The 21,537-nt window shown below is 36.9% G+C and overlaps 1 protein-coding gene across 5 annotated transcripts in view; it reads right to left on the reverse strand.

Moving 5' to 3' along the window:
- Positions 1-21,537, reverse strand: part of LOC150092419 (uncharacterized) — a 209,242-nt gene that overhangs the window by 54,624 nt on the left and 133,081 nt on the right. For 4 of the 5 annotated variants that reach the window (XM_090414940.1, XM_090414943.1, XM_090414942.1 and 1 more), the window contains 2 exons: positions 8,299-8,466; positions 1,001-1,150 (listed from right to left, as the gene is read on the reverse strand). In XM_090414940.1, the coding sequence (XP_090271066.1) occupies positions 1,001-1,150; positions 8,299-8,466 (318 nt within the window). The remainder of the gene's footprint in view (positions 1-1,000; positions 1,151-8,298; positions 8,467-21,537) is intronic. The other variant, XM_090414941.1, reaches the window with a different exon arrangement.

Here is a 21,537-nt window from a genome sequence, read left to right on the forward strand (position 1 = left end):
TCCTAAATGGGGAGGTGTTACTAATAAAGTGTCAACTCAGTGTATATATATCTCTGCTGATTTTTTTCTCACATGGACTACAACAAAATCCTCATTATTTACTTTATTTATTATTAGTTTATTTTTATAACAATTTTATCAATAAAGGTTGTGACTATGAAGAGCTATATAATTTGAACACTCTGCTTTCAAGAACAAACATGATATTATATTTTTAAGCCACTTCATGCTTCTAGTAAGAGGAGTAGTCATCTTATGACAAGCTACGAAAACTCATCAATCAATCCCTAAGATAACTATTAACCAAAAAGTTTACTTCAAATTACAGAAGTGTGTGTGTGTGTGTGTGCATGTGCGCACGCGCGTGTTTAGAGTAAAAAAAACTTGATTATCTAGCTTAATCCAGAATTGGCTCACCCAATTATGAGGTGCACAGATGCTTTTGCACAAGAGTAAAAAGAATATGTTATAATTGTCTTGAAGCTGATCAATCAGAAAGCCAGTTATCACAGATGACTGTGATAACTGGTTAACTGACTTTAAGGATAGGGTTCTGCAAATTTATTATCATCCTCAATGTACTCTCAATTTACCCATAATTTGTAGTAATTCTGGTTAATATTAAAAATTAGTATTAAGAAATCAGCTAATTATGGATTTCATAAATGTGATGATCAGTATATATCCATATCTAAATATATGGCAAAAGTGTACTATAAAAGATTATAATTAGAATCCTTCGAGAAGTGGATGCATGACATAAGATATATATGGTCCAGTGCATCGATTAATCAAGTTTAAAGAAATTTATAAATTTAACATTTTGTTTCATAACTTTTGTACATTGCAAAATCTGTTATCATTATAAAACATAAAAATTATATATTTACTATATATTTATCATGAAAGAATACAATTCAAATATTTACAGTTTACAATAGTATGCTGTCAAAATTAACTAGCAAATATCCAAGAAAAAATATATTAAACCATTACTTACGCTTTTTAGTTGGCAGAATTTCTTCAGATTCAGATCCGCTTGAAGATTCCATGAATGTCCTTTTATGTCTGTGCATTTTTTTATTTACAACAATCTGGGGCCTTCTATATTCTGCAACAATATTTGGATATTGGAGTACCCTTGTCAGTTCTAAGCATTAAAAAAAAAATCTAAAGGCCACATTTTAAAACATACATTTGAAAGACCTTTCTATAGAGCAACTCAGATAATCACTTGTTATCACTCAATTCCAATTTTACTGATGTAAGACTGCTAAACTACTATCCCTAATTATCTGGTAGAAATCAGAAATTGGCTGGCTGACCACATATTCAATATACCTAGATAACTGAAAATAAATCTTAAAAATAAGTACATGAATATGCATGCATGCCTTCTGCTAATCTGAAATCAATGAATATAACTTTATACTGTTGTTGAAGATATGTGATCACTAAAACTGTTGATTATAGTAAGTTTATTTTAAATTGTAGATGAATTTCAATACCTAGTGCGAGATCATTTTGCTTATTAGAGACCTGAAGTGGATTGAAAATGCAACATCTATGATCCAGAGTCAAGTGACCAAAACAGAACTTTCCACTGACTTGTCAAGGTCAGGAAAAAAGTTCTCTAAAGAGAAAATGAGATTTGTCATTTATAAAAACTGGTTGATGGGAAGGGAAGAGGGAATCTAATGGAAACATGTTAAGTTACTAAAGAGGTTTTACAGATTGATGCAGAAAGATACCATTTAATACATGACAAGAAGGAAGAGAAAAAAAAAAGAAGTCAACTCCTGGTATTGTGTAGGAATATGATTAGCATGGGAACGAGGACAGAATTTTTTGTTTGGAGAGTACTGAACATAATATGGGTTGATGAGGATCCTTTCATTTGATGAAATTAAACAGTGAAGAGCACTCATCATATATGATCAATGGGATCATAACCATTTGAGATAAAAACTTTAATAATAAAATACTGTGTTTTAACCTTCACATTAAGGTCATCTTCAGGAATATACATATTTATGTACAAACTTTTTTTATATAGTGAAACCTGTGGGGTATCCATAACTATAGAATAACACATATGCCACAGTCAATAACTTTTTTATTATGTATAAAAAAGTTAATAAAATAATAACTAAAATAATAAAAAAATAATTATTTACTGTGGCACACACGTTATTCCACAGTTATTTATGTACAAATGCTACATTACAACTAGCAACATACCGAGTAATCTGAGTAATCTACATTACATTTAAAACTATTTAATCCACCTAGTATAACCTCTGCAATACAAACATAAATAAATAAAAGATAAAATTAAAATGAAAGAATAATAGCTAACATAAACATTTAAAACTCAAAGTAAGATTAATAATTAATTACATTACCAATCACAATATTCAGAATACAACCCTGACAAAAAAGTCCTCAAATTGCCTAGAATACCTCACATAAGTGACACTGATCTCCACAACAAAAAATTAACATCAAATAATGGCAACATGAAATTAAAAATACTTCGGGAGCAAATGGGAAATCCTAATGTCCTCCCCAAATTTTAAATATATATACATATATAAAAAAAAAAGGACTAGGCCAAATACCATAAAGTTAAACCAATAAAAGAATACGGTAATTTAATTTAAAGTATCGAGACTAAAAAGCAAAAACTATTTGGTGGAGGCAATATCAGAATGTATTCCAAAAGTTAAGAGGGCAAATAATGCAGGTGTGAAATGGATGAATCAAAAGATAAGGTACGTATGTAATCTGGAAGAAGCACAAGATGAGTAGTTATAACAACTAGTTGCATGAAAAGTACAAAGAGCAGGCAAGGAAGGTGACTCGCTTGATAAGGGTAGCAAAAGTGCAGTATGAGCAGCAGTTAGCTAATGCAGCCAAAAACAAAAAAAAAATCCTAAGGAATTTTTTCAATATGTGGCCAGTAGAAGAAAGATTGATTATGGAAGGATGGAACTGATTGGTGAAAATGGAAGAATGATAACTGCTGCAAAGGATATGGATATAGTTGAGATATTTAATGAGCAATTTATAAAGGTATTTCATTCTTATGAATGTAACATCATGCAGAACTTGAAAGTAGTGGAAAAGAAAGAGGAGGACAAACTGTTAGTGAGTGAACAGGAGGTATATGAGGAATTGAATAGACTTGATATAAATAAGGCTGTAGGACTTGATGCTATTTCATCATGTGTTTTGAGGGAACTTTCCAGAGAGTTAACAATAGCTTTTACATATCGTTTCAACATTAGTCTTGCAATGGGTCAAGTTCCAAAGGAGTGAAAAGAGGATAAAAATTATTCTGATTCATAAGGGAGGTGATAAGAGTAGGGCTTTGAATTATAGACCAGTCTGTGTATCTGGAGTTGTGGTTAAGGTGTTAGAGAGGTTAGTTAGGACCAAGATTCAGAATTTATTGGCTAGCATGGATTTGTTAAAGGAAGATCGTGTTTTAGCAATCTGCTTATTTCTTATAAAGTGACAAATGCATTGGATAAGGGTGTTGCATATATAGTGGTATATTTAGATTTTGCAAAGGCCTTTGATAAATTTCCGAATGACAAGCTGGTAATTAAATTGGAACAGATAGGGCTGAAGAGTAGATTAGTTCGCTAGATTCGAGATTAGCTGACTGATAGATATCAGCGGGTTCACTATGGAAGAGCGATATCCCAGAAGAGGAAAGTTACTAGTGGTGTACCCCAAGGGCCTGTTTTGGATCCACTGCTGTTTAATTTGTTATGTAAATGATATTGGGAGAGGTCAGAATGGTGATATGCAGGTGTTTGCAGATGATGCAAAGTTGAGGAGAGCTATCACGAGTAGAGCAAATGCTGACTTTGCAAGAGGACTTGAATACACTGGCTGAATGGGTAAATGAATGGGGATGTCAATTAAATGTTGAGAAGTTTTTTTTTTTTTTTTTTTAATGTTGAGCCCATACATGAGAGATTGGTTGATCAACCTATAGTACATTAGTACTGCATGTGGGTAGTGGGTTGGGAAAGAAGGAACCTGTTTACATTTGCTTTGAAAGATTGTGTATTGCATTCCTTGGGAAACACACAACAGGTAGAAGAATGTTCCACAATATAGCAGTTGCAGGGATGAAGGAAGAAAAAATAATGATGGATTTGTGATTTGTATAATGTTAACAGCTGTTCATGGGTGAAGTAACATCTTGAGTGAAAGAGAAATTCTAGTTTTTTGGAAGCTGAGGATGCAATGGTTGTGATGTGTTTATGCTAGGAGAGGTTTGATGTCAAGGTAATTGCAAGAGAAATCTCAGATTGTCTGGAAATTTGGATATTGTCAAAAAGAATACTGGAAAAAAATGGTTCTATTTTTGATGAGAAATAGGACAGAAGTGGGTTTTATTAGCATTGAAATTGATGAGGTTATCTGAACCTCATTGGAGGATGGCTCAGAGATATGAAATGAGGGCAGTGGTGGTTGATGTTCTGTAGGTTGAGGTGAGTTGTGTAGAGCAAGGTTTATCAAATGAAAGGAAGGAGTGCAATGTGTTGTCATCTGCAAAACCGTGTACTGGGTTGGAGGTCAACTGAAGCAGGTCACTGATATATAGCAGGAAGACAGGTTGGTGAGAGGACAGAACCTTGTGGAATCCCAGCATTAATTAAATGGTGAGAGGATAAGGAACCGTCCACCATCATGCACAGTGTGCGTCCAGACAGAAAGCTAGCAATCCAACTACAGAAGTCCTGAAACAGACCAAATGATGGTAGTTTGTTTAGTAAATCTTTGTACCACACTTGAGATTTGCCAAACTTCTCCACTGCATTTGTCCAGAGATGGGTGACATATGTGAGCAGATCTCCTGTTGATCGGCAGTGACAGAATCCATACTGGCGGTTGTTTATTAAGTTGGTGACTTCAAGGTAGTGTAGGAGTTGGGAATTGACGATTTTTTCCATTACTTTAGACAGGACTGAGGTACACGAAAGGGGGCGGTAACTAGATGGCAGTGACTTGTCACCCTTCTTGGGAATGGATGGAATATAGGCCAGTTTCCAGATTGTAGGATAGATACCAGTGGTGTGAGAGTGTATATATAAGCAACATAGGATAGGAGTTAGTACTGGTGCACAAACCTTCAGGAAAATTGGAGGAATGCCATCATGGCCACGAGACTTTTTTGTGTCTAATTTGGATAGTATTTTTTTGATCTCTTCTTGACAAAAGGATATAAGGGGTATTGTATGTTGAGCATCTGAGATGGGTGGTTGGGGGGGGGGGGAGAGCATTTACTCATTGTCTGTTATACATGCATTGGAAGCAATATGTGAAGTCAGATGGTTGGCTTTTACTGTGGGTGATGATGATGCAATAGTGCTATCTGGGTATGAAAGGGGTGGGAATAATGCTGGGGAGAAGTTATCGCCAACTGCTTTGGCAAGAAACCAAAAGGCTCCGCTGCTATTTGGACAGACCTAGTTTCCTGCTTTTTTGCATCTATTTCAGGCTTCAGTATAAGCTCTAAAGGAAGATGGGGTTCATGATTTGAGCCAGTTATGCTATGTTTGGTTTTTCATTTGTACAGTCTTGGTACATCTTTTGGAGAACCAGGGTTTAGTTAGAGAATGGTAGTTCAGAGTAGTGTGGGGAATGTAAGTTTCTATGCCGGTGAGGATTACTTTGGTAATAAGTTCAGTGCATATGTTTGGGTTGGATAGCCGGAAGTAATAGTCCAATAATGGGAATGTGGCATAAAAGTTGCAGAGACTGTCTCACTTGGCACTGTTATAATGCCAAACTACTCTTGTATGGGAGTGGCTGTGTAAGAATTGTTGCATGGGGGAGGAAATGAGCACTAGATTGTGGTCAGAATTACCTAGGTGGCCCACTACTTTCACTGTGTATTTGGAAGGGTCAGTGGTGAGGAAGAGATCTAAGGTTTTGAAATTTGGGAAGCAGAGATGGGATGTAGAGTACACAATTGGTGGAAATATCTTGGAAGAGGTAGAGAAGATTAGAGATCTGGAAGTGATTGTAGATAAGGACCTAAAATTTGGGGGACATGTTGCCAAAATTGTAAGGACAGCAAAGTGGATAATGGAATGATGTGGAGGGCACTAACTTGAAGAAGTAAGGATGTTATGGTTCCATTGCATAAAGCTTTGATCAGGCCACATATGAATCACTGTGTACAGATTTGGTCACCTGGTTTTCAAAAAGATGTACTGGAAAAGGTTCAGAGATGACTGACTAACGTAGTTTCTGGTCTCTGGAATGTTGAGTATGAAAACAGACTGACAAAATGCAATTTGCAGAAATTGACGGATATAAGAAGGAGAAGGGATATGATTGAGACATATAAGCTGTTCAGAGGTTATAATCAGATTAATATTGGGGAAGTTTTGCACAGAATAGGTGAAGATAGGAAAAATACAAGAGGTCATCCCTGGAAGCTGTATAAGGAGAGTGTGAGCAAGGGGATGAGGAACTGGTTGTTTGCTTGGAGAGTGGTGAGTGATTGGAATGCATTGCCCAAGAGTGTGGTGAGTGCAGAGACAGTGAACATATTTAAGGTGCGGTATGATAAACTATGTGTGTAACAGTGAACTTCCCACAATGAGTCTTGGACTCCATGGGTTTTTTATAATAATAATAATATTACACTCCTCTCCAGACCTAAAGCAGACCAAGAATGTGTCACCCCTACACATCCTTGGCTATCTTAATCCTTTCTTGTGCTCTGTCACATCTACTCCTAAAACCATCATCTACACTTCTCATGCAGTGTCTCCCTGTGTTCCTTCTCTCTCATTCTCTCCACTCATGCCACTCACCTCTCCATTTGCAAACTCGCCTAACTTACTCTCCTGCTCTTCCACAACACTTCTTACTTCCTCAGGTATTACATTCACTTCAGTCATTATTTTCTCTTGCAGCAACAGTTTCTCCAACTGACTCAACCAATTCCATTTAAATGTAGCCCATCTCTTTTATACAGGTCTATCCGTCCCTCAAATTGGTCCACAAAATGAACTCCTTTCACATTCACAAAATGAACTCCTTTCTCCTTCCACAACTCTGCTAGCACTCAAAACTTCACTTGTCTTCTCAACTCATCATTACCATACTTGGCAACATGCTGATTGCCTTACCTCCCACAATGTTATCTTTCACTCTCCTTAACAGTCTCCTTGTTAACAGTCAAATTATTTGTGCCAACTACTGCTACCAACTCTTTTACTTGCAAAATCCTCTTATCCAAGCTTCAATCACACTGCTCATTCCACCATGTGGAAAACAAACCTTGTGCACCTTTTCACTCACCATACCTTTATTCATCGAATCCCCATACATCATTCAATATTTATTTCAAATCTTTCATCCAATTCTTCCTCACATTTTCATGCAAATCTGTAATTCTCCTCAGTTCATTCCTTATACGTTTTATCTCTTGCGTCATTTTTACTAACTCCACTTTTAACTCTTCTTTCTCATTGCCATTTATGCTAATCGCATTTTCACTACCTTGCACATCCGCTGTCTTACCACTCACCATCGCTAACTTGCTGCCTATCATGTGTGCTCTATTTGACCACATGGCCTGGATACTCTCAACATTTTAACACTTCTAAACAATCAACATTTCAGGATCCAGTTCATGTTAAAAAAAAAAAAAAAAAAGAAAGAAATAACATAGAATAACAGAATAGCAGAGAACAGATATATTATCAGGACAATGGAAAATAAAAGAGGGAAATAAATAGGACCTCTCCTAGGCAATTTCTTGAAAATAATTTTTGAAGGAAAGGAAGGATGGATAAGAGATGTGGAAAGATGATGTGGAATGCCAAGGCAGAAATTTCTGGAACAAGTGTTAAGGAAATCAGAATCATGTAAATATACCCAGATGCATATGCAGATAACGCACACAAAACAATAAGGATGGCAATGGATAGGGGGTGAATGATGGCAAAAGCATTCTTTCCCATGACTTTGGAAGGAGGAGGAGTCATTTAATTACACAACACAATACAAATCTTTATAATGAACATTATAGCTTAAATATAACTTTAATTACCTATATATTTTTAATCAATAATTAACCTATATATTTTAATATATTAACTTTTTTGATATTAAGAAATGCTAGGAAAGAAGGAAAGGTAAAATAGCATGTAGTATAAATGACAGATTCTACAACATTGTTTATTAAATTACAGTTTATGCATTAGTTTTCTGCAGTATGATTCATGCATTCATGAAGCAAAATTACATAGAACATACTTTTACTAAGAAGTGAAGCATCCTTGAAAATGTCTTCACGTTCGGATTCACCCGAAGATTCTATTATCATCGTTTTTCTTAGGCTTCTCCTCTTCTTTTTTGAATCTAAGGCAATCTGAGGATTCACATATTGTACAGTGTTTTGGGATTTCGGAACTCTTTTTCGTTCTGCAAATATTTTCAAAAAATAAAAATTGAAAAATATATAATTCATTCAGGAAACAAAACAAGAATAAAAATCAAAGAATTATTATTTTTATTATTAAGTCAGCCCTCCAGCGAGTCAGAGACTCATTGAGGGAGGCTACATACTGCATGCACCAGCTGTCATAATTATTCTTGAATTCATTGACACTGCTTGCATTCACAACATCCAATGGAAATCCATTCCCCATCACGCACCACCCTATGAGAAAAAAATCCAGCCCTTATCCCCTTCTCAGCAGCATTTCATTTATTCTCAGCTTCCAAGGATTATTTCTTTCCCTTTCCCCACTCCATAAATTGAAAAATTCCATCAATTAAAATCTCTTTCAGAAGTTTGTAAGTCTCAATCACATCACAGCTCTTTCTCCTGTTTATAAGTGTCTGAAGTCTACAAATTCTCAATCTGTCTTCATAATCAGTATTCCACAATCCTGATATCATTTTTAACATTCTCCTTTGCACTTTCTCCAAACCAGGAGACCAGATCTGAGCACAATAGTCTGTGTCTCATCAAAGTCTTGTAAAGAGACAAAATGATATCCTTATGTTTACATGTGAACGTTCGTTTCGGCATTCCAATTATCTTTTGAGTTGTATTTGCAATCTTTGCTACATGGCCCCTGAACTTCAACTTCCTACCTACTAACACCCCACGATCCCTAGCCTCATCAGCTTCTTCTAGCATAAGCCCACCAATATAATACAACATTGGATATCTAATCATGCCAAAGTGAATGACTTTACATTTACTCACATTGAACTGACATCCATTTTCCCATGCCCACATTTCCAACCTATTCAAATCATTCTGCAAGTACTGCATATCAGCAGTACTTGCAGAATCATTCCTGATTACCCTTCCTATTTTTGCATCATCAGCAAATAGCTATATGTCACTTGTCAAATCCTTAACAATGTCCTTAATGTACAGCCTGAATAACAGTGGACTAAGCACTGATCCTTGTGGTACACTACTGGTTACCTTAAATCTTGCAGACTCACACCCCCATAAACCACTTCTTGATATCTGTCAGTCAGCCATCCTCTTATCCATGATAGTATTCTATAACCCAAACCACCCAAATTCTGCAATTTATGCAAGTCTACCATGCTGTATTCTGCCAAATGCCTTAGCAAAATCCAAAAGTATCATGGTGTATCCATTCCACTTGTCTAGTTCAATGGTAACATTGTTAGAGAATGTGGCAAGTTGCTAAAACATGACCTTCCCTTAGTAAACCCATGTTGCTCATTGCAAAGTAGAGATTCACTCTCAACCTATTTCTGAATGCGAGCCCTAACCAATTTTTCCAAAATCTTCACCACCACTCCTGCGATACCAATTGGTCGATAGTTGGATACATCGGTCATTGCACCACCCTTGTATTATAGGAATTACCATACATTCTTTCCATTCCAGCAGAATCTTCACTGTTCTGTGACTCATATTAAACAGCCTGGTCAAACGAATAGCCAGTTCAGCTGAACACTCTTTTAGCATACGTGCTGATATCCCATCAGTCCCTATTGCTGAATTCTTATTCGGTTTGTGTAACAACTCTAATACCTTGTCCTCATACACCTGAGTTTCTTAATCCAGCGAAAGGGTAGCAGGTGAGCTCAATATCATGTACACCAGGTTGATAGCTTTTAACATAATGGGCACTCATTAGTTGAACAACCTTTTCTGCATCTGTAACCCTCATGTCATCTGCATTTAGAAGAGCTATTCTTTCATATTCATTACTTCTTTTACTTGCAGCATATCGATAGCGTGTGGGTTGTTTTTAGCATGTAGAGCCAGTTTCTTTTCATACTCAGACTTTGCTTTCCATATAACAGTTGTGATAACGGACATCATCTTATGTAAACTGTATTAATTTCACATCATCCTTTTTTTATGAATATCTTGCTTAATAAGATTACACATCCATTTGACTCCTACTCTGTTTATTCTTCGAACTCTTGGGACACATTCTGATATCACATAATTTAAGTATTGTTTAAATGCTTCCCATGCACTGTCAATATTCTTCCCATCCAGCAACTGATCCCATTCCGCTGAACTCAGTATACTCCTCAGTTGGTCATAATTTCCTGCTTTGTAGTTCACCATGTAACTTTTTCTGAATGGAACATTCAAAAACTTAGTCACTTCCAAAGTGAGTACCGCATGATCACTATCACCAACCGGATGCAGAATAGTTACGTCTTTAACTGCACCGCCCTCTGACACTATAATCAAATCCAACACTCTTTGACTTCGAGTTCCTTTTGTCACATGCTGCTTGAGGAAGTTGTCCCGCAACAGCTTAATAAATGCATTTTCATTCTTCTCATAAGATTCTACTGCTATCCAATTATTATGTGGATAATTAAACTCTCCCATTATGATTACTCTTTTCGTGCTCATCTGGTCTATTTGGTGATGCATTTCTTCATCACTAGCAACCGATCCACCAGGTCTGTAACAATACCCGACAATGTAATTGGTCTTGTTAGATTCCACCTCACACCAGATGGCTTCAAACTCACTATTACATGAAATACTGTTAGTAGTACTACTGCAATCATAGGTCTTAACTCTAACTGGATTCAAGTCATCTGATATCATTAGCAGCATGCCCCTTCCTAAAAATAGTGTACCCTTTACACTTGATACCAATTAGTATGCCTGATTCTGATAGCCAGGTCTCACTAATGCCTACAATCTTAGGTCCTAACATATTGATATATTGATTAAGCAACAAATTCTGCCCTGTTGTTTCTGATACTCCTAGCATTTATGTACAGACATAACAATCTACCTGCATGTTCCTTGTATACTCTTGTGTGCAGACTGCATGACACAGTTGGACAACTTGCAGATCTCTATTCTTCTCTGGTGCATGTAGACTTATACATGTAGACATCTTTACACACATTTGATAGGTCCAAACTGGACGAACACTATGCACAAACATTTCAAGGAAATTATTCATATTCACTTAATGATACCAATATGTTTATACTAATTAAATTTTTGTATAGTTAATTATTATTCTATATAATTATTCTAGAATGTAAACTGAGTATCCAGTAAACATAGCAGATTTAAACTACAATGTTTAGATTATGGATATATAAGGTACATATTAAATAGTATATATATATATATATATATATAGTATGTCAAGCCTCTTGACTCATCCTAGTGAGTGAAATACAATTCTATGAAACATAAATAGAATAAAGGCATGTAGTAGAGTTAAATCTTTACAGTTTTACAATCTCCTCTGGTGTACAGCCAACTTGCGGGGCTGTACAGCAGAGGAGAAAGATGAGTTCTGGAACATGTTACATGAAGAAATGAGGGAACTGGAAGAAAACGAGATGGTGATTGTTGGAGGAGACTTGAACGGACACATAGGGAAACAGAACAGAGACTGTGAAAGGGTGCATGGTGGCCACAGAGTGGGAATGATGAACCAGGAAGGAGAGAGGGTTGTGGACTTTGCAGTAGCGTTTGATCTGGCAATTGTGAACTCGTTTTTCTACGAGGGAAGAACATTTGATAATATTTAGGAGTGGTAACACAGTTCACAAATTGACTACATTTTGACTAGAAGAAAACATCTTAAGGTTGTGACAAATTGTAAAGTAATTCCAACAGATCAAGTGGCACAGCAACACAACACCGACTGCTGTGTGCAGACTTTAAAATAAGATTGAAGAAAAGAACCTCTGGAAGCCATGGGATGAAGACAATTAAGTGGTTTCGCTTAAAAGAAGAGAGGGTGAGGAATCGTTTTAGGGAGAGGGTGTTAAAGAGGATTTCGGATGAACTGGAAAGTGTACATGATTGGTGGAAACATAATTCAAAAGTAATCCTGAGCTGCGCAATCGAGGTGCTTGGTGAGACATCTGGAAAGATTAGAGAGCAGAAGGAGGGTTGGTGGTGGAATAATAATGTACAAGTGGCAGTGACAGCTAAGAGGAAGGCAAAGCAGAAGTCGGATGAGTCAAGAGTGGAAGAGGACAGAGAGGTGTACAGAGAAAGAAAGCAAGAAGTCAAGAGAGTTGTGGCACAGGCGAAGGCCATGGCATATCAAGATCTGTATGATCAATTAGAAACAAAGGAAGGACAGAGAAAAATTTACCAACTAGCGAAATGTAGAAAGAGAGCAGCAAAGGACATCTAACATGTGAGGCAGATCAAAGACGCTGAAGGAAGAGTATTATGGAGGGATGTGGACATAAGAAACAGATGGAGAATATACTTTGAGGGTCTTTTGAATGAGGAAAATGCAAGGACTCACAGAGAAGATGGGCAGCCTTCTGAGGGGATGGTGCAGAACATCAGTAGAGTGGAAGTGATGGAGGCCATGAAGAGGATGAGGAATGGAAAATCGGTGGGCCCTGACAGGATTCCAATGGAGACATGGAAGGCACTGGGAGAAGAGGGAATTGACCTGCTGTGGGACCTGTTCGTGAAAGTTTGCCAACAGGAAAATATACCTGAGGAATGGAGGGAGAGTACTCTTGTCCCCATCTACAAGGGTAAAGGGGATGCACAAGACTGTAAAAATTACAGAGGAATAAAGTTGATGTCCCACACAATGAAAATCCTAGAAAGAGTTCTTGATGGAAGACTGAGGAAGGAGGTGGAGATTGCAAAGGAACAATTTGGATACATGCCTGGCAGATCAACAACAGATGCTATCTTTGGGTTATGGCAGATGATGCAAAAATTTCGAGAGAAACAACGGGAGCTACATCTGGCATTTATTGATCTGGAGAAAGCATATGAACCTTCTTCTCCCTCAGACACCTCCAGAATCCTTGCCAAGGCAAGGATTCTGGAAGTGTCTGAGGGAGAAGAAGGTTCCGGAGAAATATGTCAGGTTGGTGCGGGAGATGTATAGAAATGTGAAGACAAGTGTTCGGACTTGTCTGGGACAGACAGAAAGTTTTCAAGTAACAGTTGGCTTGCATCAAGGGTCAGCATTAAATCCGTATCTGTTTAACATTGTGATGGAGGTGGTGACGGAGGAGGTGAGAGAAGATGCGCCTTGGACAATGTTGCATGCAGATGACATCTTGCTGTGTGCAGATTCAAGAGAAGAAGCGGGAACTAAACTGGAAAGATGGAGAAAAGTACTGGAAGAGAGAGGTATGAGACTGAGCAGAAGTAAGACAGCGTATATGTGTTACACAGTGGGTGGCAGCCAGGAGCTGGAAGGAAATGTCATCAGGAAGGTGAGGGACTTTAGATACTTAGGTTCAACAGTGGAAGAAGATGGAGGAGGTGAGAAGGAAGTGGGATGCAGGATATAAGCGGGTTGGAGGAACTGGAGGGAGATGGCGGGAGTGTTATGCGATAAGAGGGTGCCGATCAATCTGAAAGGCAAAACCTATAGGACAGTAGTGAAGCCAGCTATGACGTATGTTAATAGAAACTGTGACCCTGAGGAAAAATAACATCAGCAGGATGGAAGTAGCAGAGATGAGAATGCTTAGGTGGATGTGCAGTGTGACCAGAAAGGTTCGTCTGAGAAATTACTATGTGAGGGGAACAGTGAAAGTTAGAAACTTAGGAGCGAAGATACAGGAGGCAAGGTTGAAATGGTTTGGTCATGTGATGAGGAGGGAGGACGAATATGTGGGAAGAAGGATCATGCAGATAGATGTGCAAGGAAGGAGGAAGCATGGGCGGCCAAAGAAGAGATGGAGGGAGCTGGTAGAAGAGGACTTGAGGATGAAGAACTTGGATGTGGTGACACTCCAAGACAGGAGGATGTGGAGGAGACTCATCATCAACAGTGACCCCACTTAAGTGGGAGAAGTTGCAGAAGAAGTAGAGTTAAATCTTTAGGTACGAAAAACTATCCGCATAATATAAATTAGGGCTGTCCAAAACACAGGCCAGATGTAGCCCATGCAATTTTGTGCAGTCCACCTGTGGGTTTTGATTTTCACAACCGAAAAAATAAAATAACAATTTCAATAGATTGTGTATTTGAATCGAATGTAACGAACGAGTGATAGAATTAAAATTAGATATTTTAATTCTATCACTAATCGATAATCTCAATGTTGGTAATTTTATTTGGTCTTTTTACATCACCATATACGCACGTGTTTTTCAACTATCAGATGTGTCAAAGAAGCATTCTTACTCTATTTTGATCCAATGCACATGCTCCGGGCACTTATGGGGAACGTGAGTGCAAATTTAGTGTTGTTCATTTGTTCATTTGTTCGAGTGTGTTACTGCTGCTGCTCACCAAATTACTAGATACACATTGTGATTTATTTCCATGTTATCTTTAGTAATCTACTTCTACTTAATAAATTTTATTATAACTTATCATCAAACAATCAAAGATGTGCTCAATGCTCAGGTACACATATCTTTGAAAAAGCACTTTTCCAACGATGAAATTCATTAAATCAAAGTACAGATGTTCATTGACAGATAATTCTCTTGCAAATTTACTGCAATTGGCGACTACAAGAATAAATTGATATAGGTAATTTAGTAAACGAAGCTGAACTACTGCAGAGCTCTCGCTAAAATGAAATAAAAATTGTTTCTTCTCTGTTGTTTCAATAAGAACTTTTATAAGCACCATGACTTTTCTTTCTTATGAAATTTTCGAAGTGCCTGCTAAACCTAACTAATGGTAGGACTCTCCAAGTAATTTAATACATGTACTGTATTTATTATTTTGGATGTGGCCCTCGGGTGAATCTTTTTTTTTTTTTCATGTGGTCCTCAGATTACCTAAGATTGGACCAGCCCTGATATAAATTAAAAAACATGCCAAGAAATTATATTCTTGGTTTCATCCTTTATCCAAGTGTAAGCAAACAAAGTTTGCACATGAAGTAACTTCATGACAGGGCAACTCGTATATAGAGACTTCTTCTTCTCATTGTGCTATCTTCTATAAAAGGTCAGCAACCATCTTGGCAAAAAAACTGCACTAATCTGAGCAGTTGTGCACTGTTCTTTCCTGTCCACATCTTGATGTTGTCAAACCATGATATTCTTTTTCTTCCTCTAGTTCCTTTGCCATCAATTCTTCCTACCAAAATAGTTTGTAGAAGTTGGTATTTGCTGTTTCTCATGATGTGGCCAAGATATGATGTTTTTCGTTTCTTGATTATTTGTACAAGATGTTTAGCTTTGCCAATGGATTTTAAGACATCTTCATTGGTAATTTTTTCTGTCCATGATATCTTTAGAATTCTTCTGTATAGCCACATCTCAAAGGCTTCAATTTTCTTGATGGCTGTCGCCTTCAATGTCCATGTTTCAACTCCATAGAGCAGAATAGACCATGCATAGCATCTCAGCATTTGGTATCTGACTTCCATGTTTAGGTCTTTATTGCAGAATAGTGTTCTCATTTTCATGAAGGACTGCCGTGCAACTTCAATCCTTGTCTTTATATCTATTTCTGGATCCCACCGTTCATTAAGCCAGCAACCAAGATATTTATATCTTGACACATGATCAATATTTTTCCCCATTGAGTGTCAGTTTCATTGATGAGGCTGGATGTTTGCTGATGATCATGTATTTTGTCTTGTTGATGTTTATATTTATTCCCATTCTTTGGCTTTCTATGTATACTCTGTCAATGAGTTTTTGGAGATCCATAATATTATCTGCAATCAGCACGGTGTCATCTGCATATCGTAGGTTGTTAACAATCTTTCCATTTATTGTGATTCCCTCTGGACATTCTTCCAATGCTTTTTTAAAGATTACCTCTGCATATATGTTGAACAGGAGTGGTGAGAGCACACATCCTTGTCTCACTCCTCTTTTGATGTTAATATCACTGGTGGTAATGTTGTCTAATTGAACGGTAGCTGACTGATTCCAATACAGATTTGTTATTAGTCTTATGTCTTGTTCGTCTAGCCTTATTTGTTTAAGGACTTCTATTAAGTTAGTGTGTCTGACTTTGTCGAATGCTTTTTCAAAATCTATGAAACACATAAAGACAGATTTCTGTTTTTCTATGCATTTTTGTATCAATATTTGGGTACAGAAAAGGGCCTCTCTAGTACCAAAACCATTCCGAAAGCCAAATTGTGTTTCACTTAGAGTTTCTTCACTTTTTCTATAAATGCAATTCTGAATTACTTTCAAAAATATTTTTAATGTTTGGCTCATTAGACTAATAAGTCAGAAGTCATCACAGGAATTCACTTTGGGTTTCTTTGGGATAGTGATAAATGTAGATTTGAGCCAATCTGATGGAAATTCATCACTTTCATATATTTTATTAACTAGTTTTTCAAGAAGTTTGATGTTATCTGGTTCTATTAATTTTAAAAATTCTGTCTGCACACCATCTGGTCCACTGGCTTTTCCTGTTTTACTTGTTCGTATAGTATTCTCTATTTCGCATTTCATGATTGCTGGTCCTTGAATGTTATCTTTTATATTTATAGGCTTCTGTCTAGTATCATTGAAAAGTTCTGTTACATATTTTATCCAAATCTGTGCTTTATTCTCTTCTTCTCTATTTTTCCATTTTCATCTCTTAGAAACACTATTTGCTTTTTCCTGAGTTTTGAGGAAATTTCGTTGATTTTCTTATACAAATTGAAATTATCATGTTTCTTTTGAAGCAGTTCAATTTAGTACATAAATTTTTCATCCAATTTTCCTTGGCTTCTTTTATTTTTTTCTTGATGATGTTATGTGTTTCTGTATATCTGGCTAGGTTTTTGTTTTTGTACATTCTTCTTGTATCAATAGGAGAAAGAATCTCATCTGTCATCCATTCCTGTTGTTTTATATTATTCACATAACCTACTTCTTCAATACTTGTTGTTACAATGGCATTCTTTAAGCTATTCCAAAGAGACTAATAACTTAATATCAATTGCCTTAGTATCCCATAATGCAAAGCACATATCTTTACATGTATAATGCTATGCATTATGAGAAGAGCCACTGCCCAGACCACTTTCGACATTTATTGAGGTCTCTTCAGTGGGAGTTAGACCCAGAAGTGATACCAAGGTTGAAGTAATGCAGAAGTTGTATTTCCATATACAGCCGAGATTAACTCTAGAGATTAGCTCTTCTTCTTCATCTTCCTCATTTGCTTTTGTTAGTGCCTACGTGCACATACCATATTTTTATGTTCCTGAAGATGGCAACGTGATGTTGCCGAAATACAGAAGTTATTCATTTAAGTTGCCTTTAATTAATATACTTTATATGCGTTGTTAATTCCGTAAGCTAATTACCAGTTATTTATGACCAACATATAAGCCTTGCTACTAGGTGCATTAATCGAGGGATTGCTGTATTGTTATTATTATTATTACTACACCCTCCATGGAGTCAGCACACTCACTGTGGGAGATTCATTCAACTGACAACAAATCTATCATACTAAATCTTAAAATCCTTAACACTCCCTACATTAACAACATATTCCAGTAATGCATTCCACGCATAATCCCCTCTGGATTAATTTGATAAAATCCTCTCATTAGCCTAAATATCTCTATCTATATCACCTCTTTTCCTCCTATTCACCAAACTGTGCCCCACATTTCTTCAACCTCTCTCTCTCTCTCCATAGCTAGCATTCCAGAATCCTGATGTTATCTTAATCACTCTACTCTGGATCTTCTCCAATGTTTTTTCTACATCACATTGAAAACCAGGTGACCAAATCTGAGCACAACAGCCCAAGTGTGATCTGACCAATGCTTTATACAGTGGCACAACAACAACCTCCCTATCCCTACATATCAGAGTACTTCATATCATAGTGGAATTACAATGTGCAGTCTTTGCAACACGCCTCTAAACTTCAGTTTGCTGTCAACTATCACTCTCAAATCTTGAATCTCATCCACTTCCTCCAATACAGCACCATCAATATAGTATACAGCCTTATATTTCTGCACTCCAAAATGCAACACCTTGCACTTAATAATATTAAAACTACAACCCCACCCCTTTGTCCAAGTTAAAAGTCCATTCAAATCTTCATGAAGAGAATTAATATCAGTGGTGCTACTTATAATTCTTTCCAACTTTGCATCATCAGCAAACAATTGAAGATTTCCAATCAGTTCACAAGATATATCATTTACAAACAAGTTAAACAGCAAAGGCCCAAGAACAGAAAGCCTGGGACATGCCACTGGTTGCTCTCCTTTTCTGAGACACTGCTCCATCATACAGAACTTGTTATCATTCATTCAGAGAGCCAATCTCCAATCCATCTAACCAATATACTATCTATTCCATCATCTGCAGCTTGTACAACTTATCAGGTGGTAGTCTACCAAATGCTCTTGCAAAGTCCAAGAATATCACTATATATGTAATATTATGAGAACAATGAGAGGCAAGAAAAGAAGAAGACTGGATGTTATTAAAGACAAACAAGGAAATAAATAATAATAAAAAGAAAATAGAAAGACTGGTAGAATACTTCATTAAAGAGGTAATGAAAAGAGAAAAATATGAAAAAGAAATTCAAATACCAGAAAGAAAAGAAAATATTAAAAATAGATACCAAAAATTTCTTTTTAAAAAGTGAGATACCAAAAGCATTACAAGAAAGTAAAAATAAAAAAACAGCTCATATAGATGTTATACCAAATGAACTATTAAAAGCAGATATAGATGTAGGAACATTCTTCCTGTATCTACATTTGGATGCAGGAAGAAGTCAGATAAATGGAATATTGGATTACTAATTATTTAAAAAAAAAAAAAAAAAAAAAGGAGATTTAACCGATCACCATAATTGGCAAGAAATATGATTATTAAAAACAAAGAAATGAAAAGAGAATGGGAATGCAAGAGTAACAGGGAAATGGCAGTGGTGAGCCTGAATGGACAGAGAGACATGGCATAGAGAAAGTGGATGTTGGAAGTAGTAGCGAATGTACATATGGGATGATCAGTACAGGAATGGAATGGATCAAGATGTGAATAGGGTGGTTGAGACCGATGGAAAAATTGGGTAGAACTAATTAGAGATCTAAAAGTGAACTAGTATGTTTATTTACAAATGCCAGGAGAATCAGAAATAAGGGAGATGAAAATGTTTCACTAATCGAGTTTATTCACTCAAAAATCATTGGAATAAGTGAAACATGGTTGAATAAAGATGAAAATCTTATGGGAATAGAAATGGAAGGGAAGAATATTTTTTGTGAGGATAGAAAGTACAACACGGGAGAGGAGTGTTGCTGATGATAGAATGGAAAAATTATGTTTACACAAAGTAGACATGAAAGAGGGAAATAGTGGCAATGGTCAATTGTGGCAAAGTTTTGAGGCAGTGTGGTGTGAGGTGAAGGTTAACAGGAAGAGATATTTAATTGAATGTTGCAATAAGGGTGACCAACATGGTAAGAAAGGAAAATCAGATGGGAAGAAATTAATCAAGCAGACCAAAGGAAATCTCAGAGTTACTTTTTGATATGTTGTGAGTAAAAAGAAAAATAACTGTGCAAGGATAACTAATGAATACAGATGTGAGGAGTAACAATAGCAGATATTGTTCTCAGATTTGGTCCCTAGGATTTGAAGGGGATAAATTAACTATGGAAAGGGTACAAAGGCGGATAACAAAGATGGTTTCAGGACTGTACAAGCATAGTTATCAGGATCGGCTGAGGGAATGTGGACTGCAGAGTTTGGTGGATAGAAGAAGGAGAGGTGATATGATTGAGACTTTTAAATTGTTGAGAGGTGGTTACAGGGTTGACACTGGGGAGTTCTTTCGCTTGGTTGAACAGCGGGAAGAAGTGATGACAAGAGGCCATCCATAGAAGTTACTAAAGGAAACTGTGAGCAAGAGGGTGAGGAGTGGTTTCTTTGCATGGAGGGTGGTTGAACCATGGAATGCATTGCCTGATGGAGTGGTGAGAGCGAGAACGGTCAATGAGTGGTATGAGAGACTTTGTGTTTCTTAGGGGGGGGGGGGGGGAAACCTCCCCTCGATGAGTCTTGATAGACTGTGTTTCTTAGGAAGGACCTCCCACGATGAGTCTTTTGACTCCATGGAGGCCTGAATAATAATAATAATAATAATAAATATGGATTGAGGTGAAGAAGAAATGTACAAACAACTTGGGGTAAGTGAACAAGGGAAGGGTGATTGTTATGGATGATTTTAATTATGCCAGTATAGATGGGAATGAAGATATAGCCTTTGGGAATAAGGAAAATGAATTTCTTGAGTTCTTGAGAGACAACTATCTTAGGCATTATGCATAGGAGGACACAAAGATCAAGAGGTTTAGATGTAGTCATTTCATCAAAGGGTAAAATTGTGAGTGGGGGTTCACGCTTCCCCTCAATGGGTGAAAGTGATCATGAAATGATCACATGGGTTATGGTTAGCCATATGAAGGCTTCTGTGATGAAAGTATATATGTGGAGGTACAAGGACAAGGTACAAGGACTGATGATTAGGACAAGCTTAAGAGACAACTTGAACTATAGAATGGAATGAGGAATTCAGTGAAAAGGAAATAAATGATGCTTGGGAACTGACAAAGAAATGCATGAATATATCTCCACCTCCTCCCCATCTTCTTGATGGGGAGGAGGTGGAGATATATTCATGCAGATATATGAGAACAGGTTGAAGATTTGTGGGTTGCAGAAATTAGTTGATAGGCAAAAAAGGGGAGTATGATTGAGACATTCAAATTGCTAAAGGGTTTCTATAGGATTAATCCAGAGGGTATTTTTGAGATCAGGATTGATGGTGGGAGAACTAGGGGACATTTATGGAAGCTGGGCAAGAGTGTGGTTAGCAAGGGTGTTAGAGCTGGGTTCTTTACTTTTAGAGTGGTAAATGAGTGGAATAAGCTGTCAGAGTCTGTTGTGAGTGCTATGACAGTGAATGAGTTCAAGGCAAGGTATGATAGATACTGTGAGAATGTCGAATAGTTGTGTGGACATGATGTTTAGGGCCTTCCTCGATGAGTCTAAGGACTCCCTGGGGTCGCCCGTAATAATAATAAATAATAATAATATAT

This window comes from Typopeltis vanoorti, chromosome 26, assembly GCF_054136105.1.
Source record: "Typopeltis vanoorti isolate ZY-2024b chromosome 26, IOZ_Tvanoo_1.0, whole genome shotgun sequence".
Lineage (NCBI taxonomy): Eukaryota > Metazoa > Arthropoda > Arachnida > Uropygi > Thelyphonidae > Typopeltis > Typopeltis vanoorti.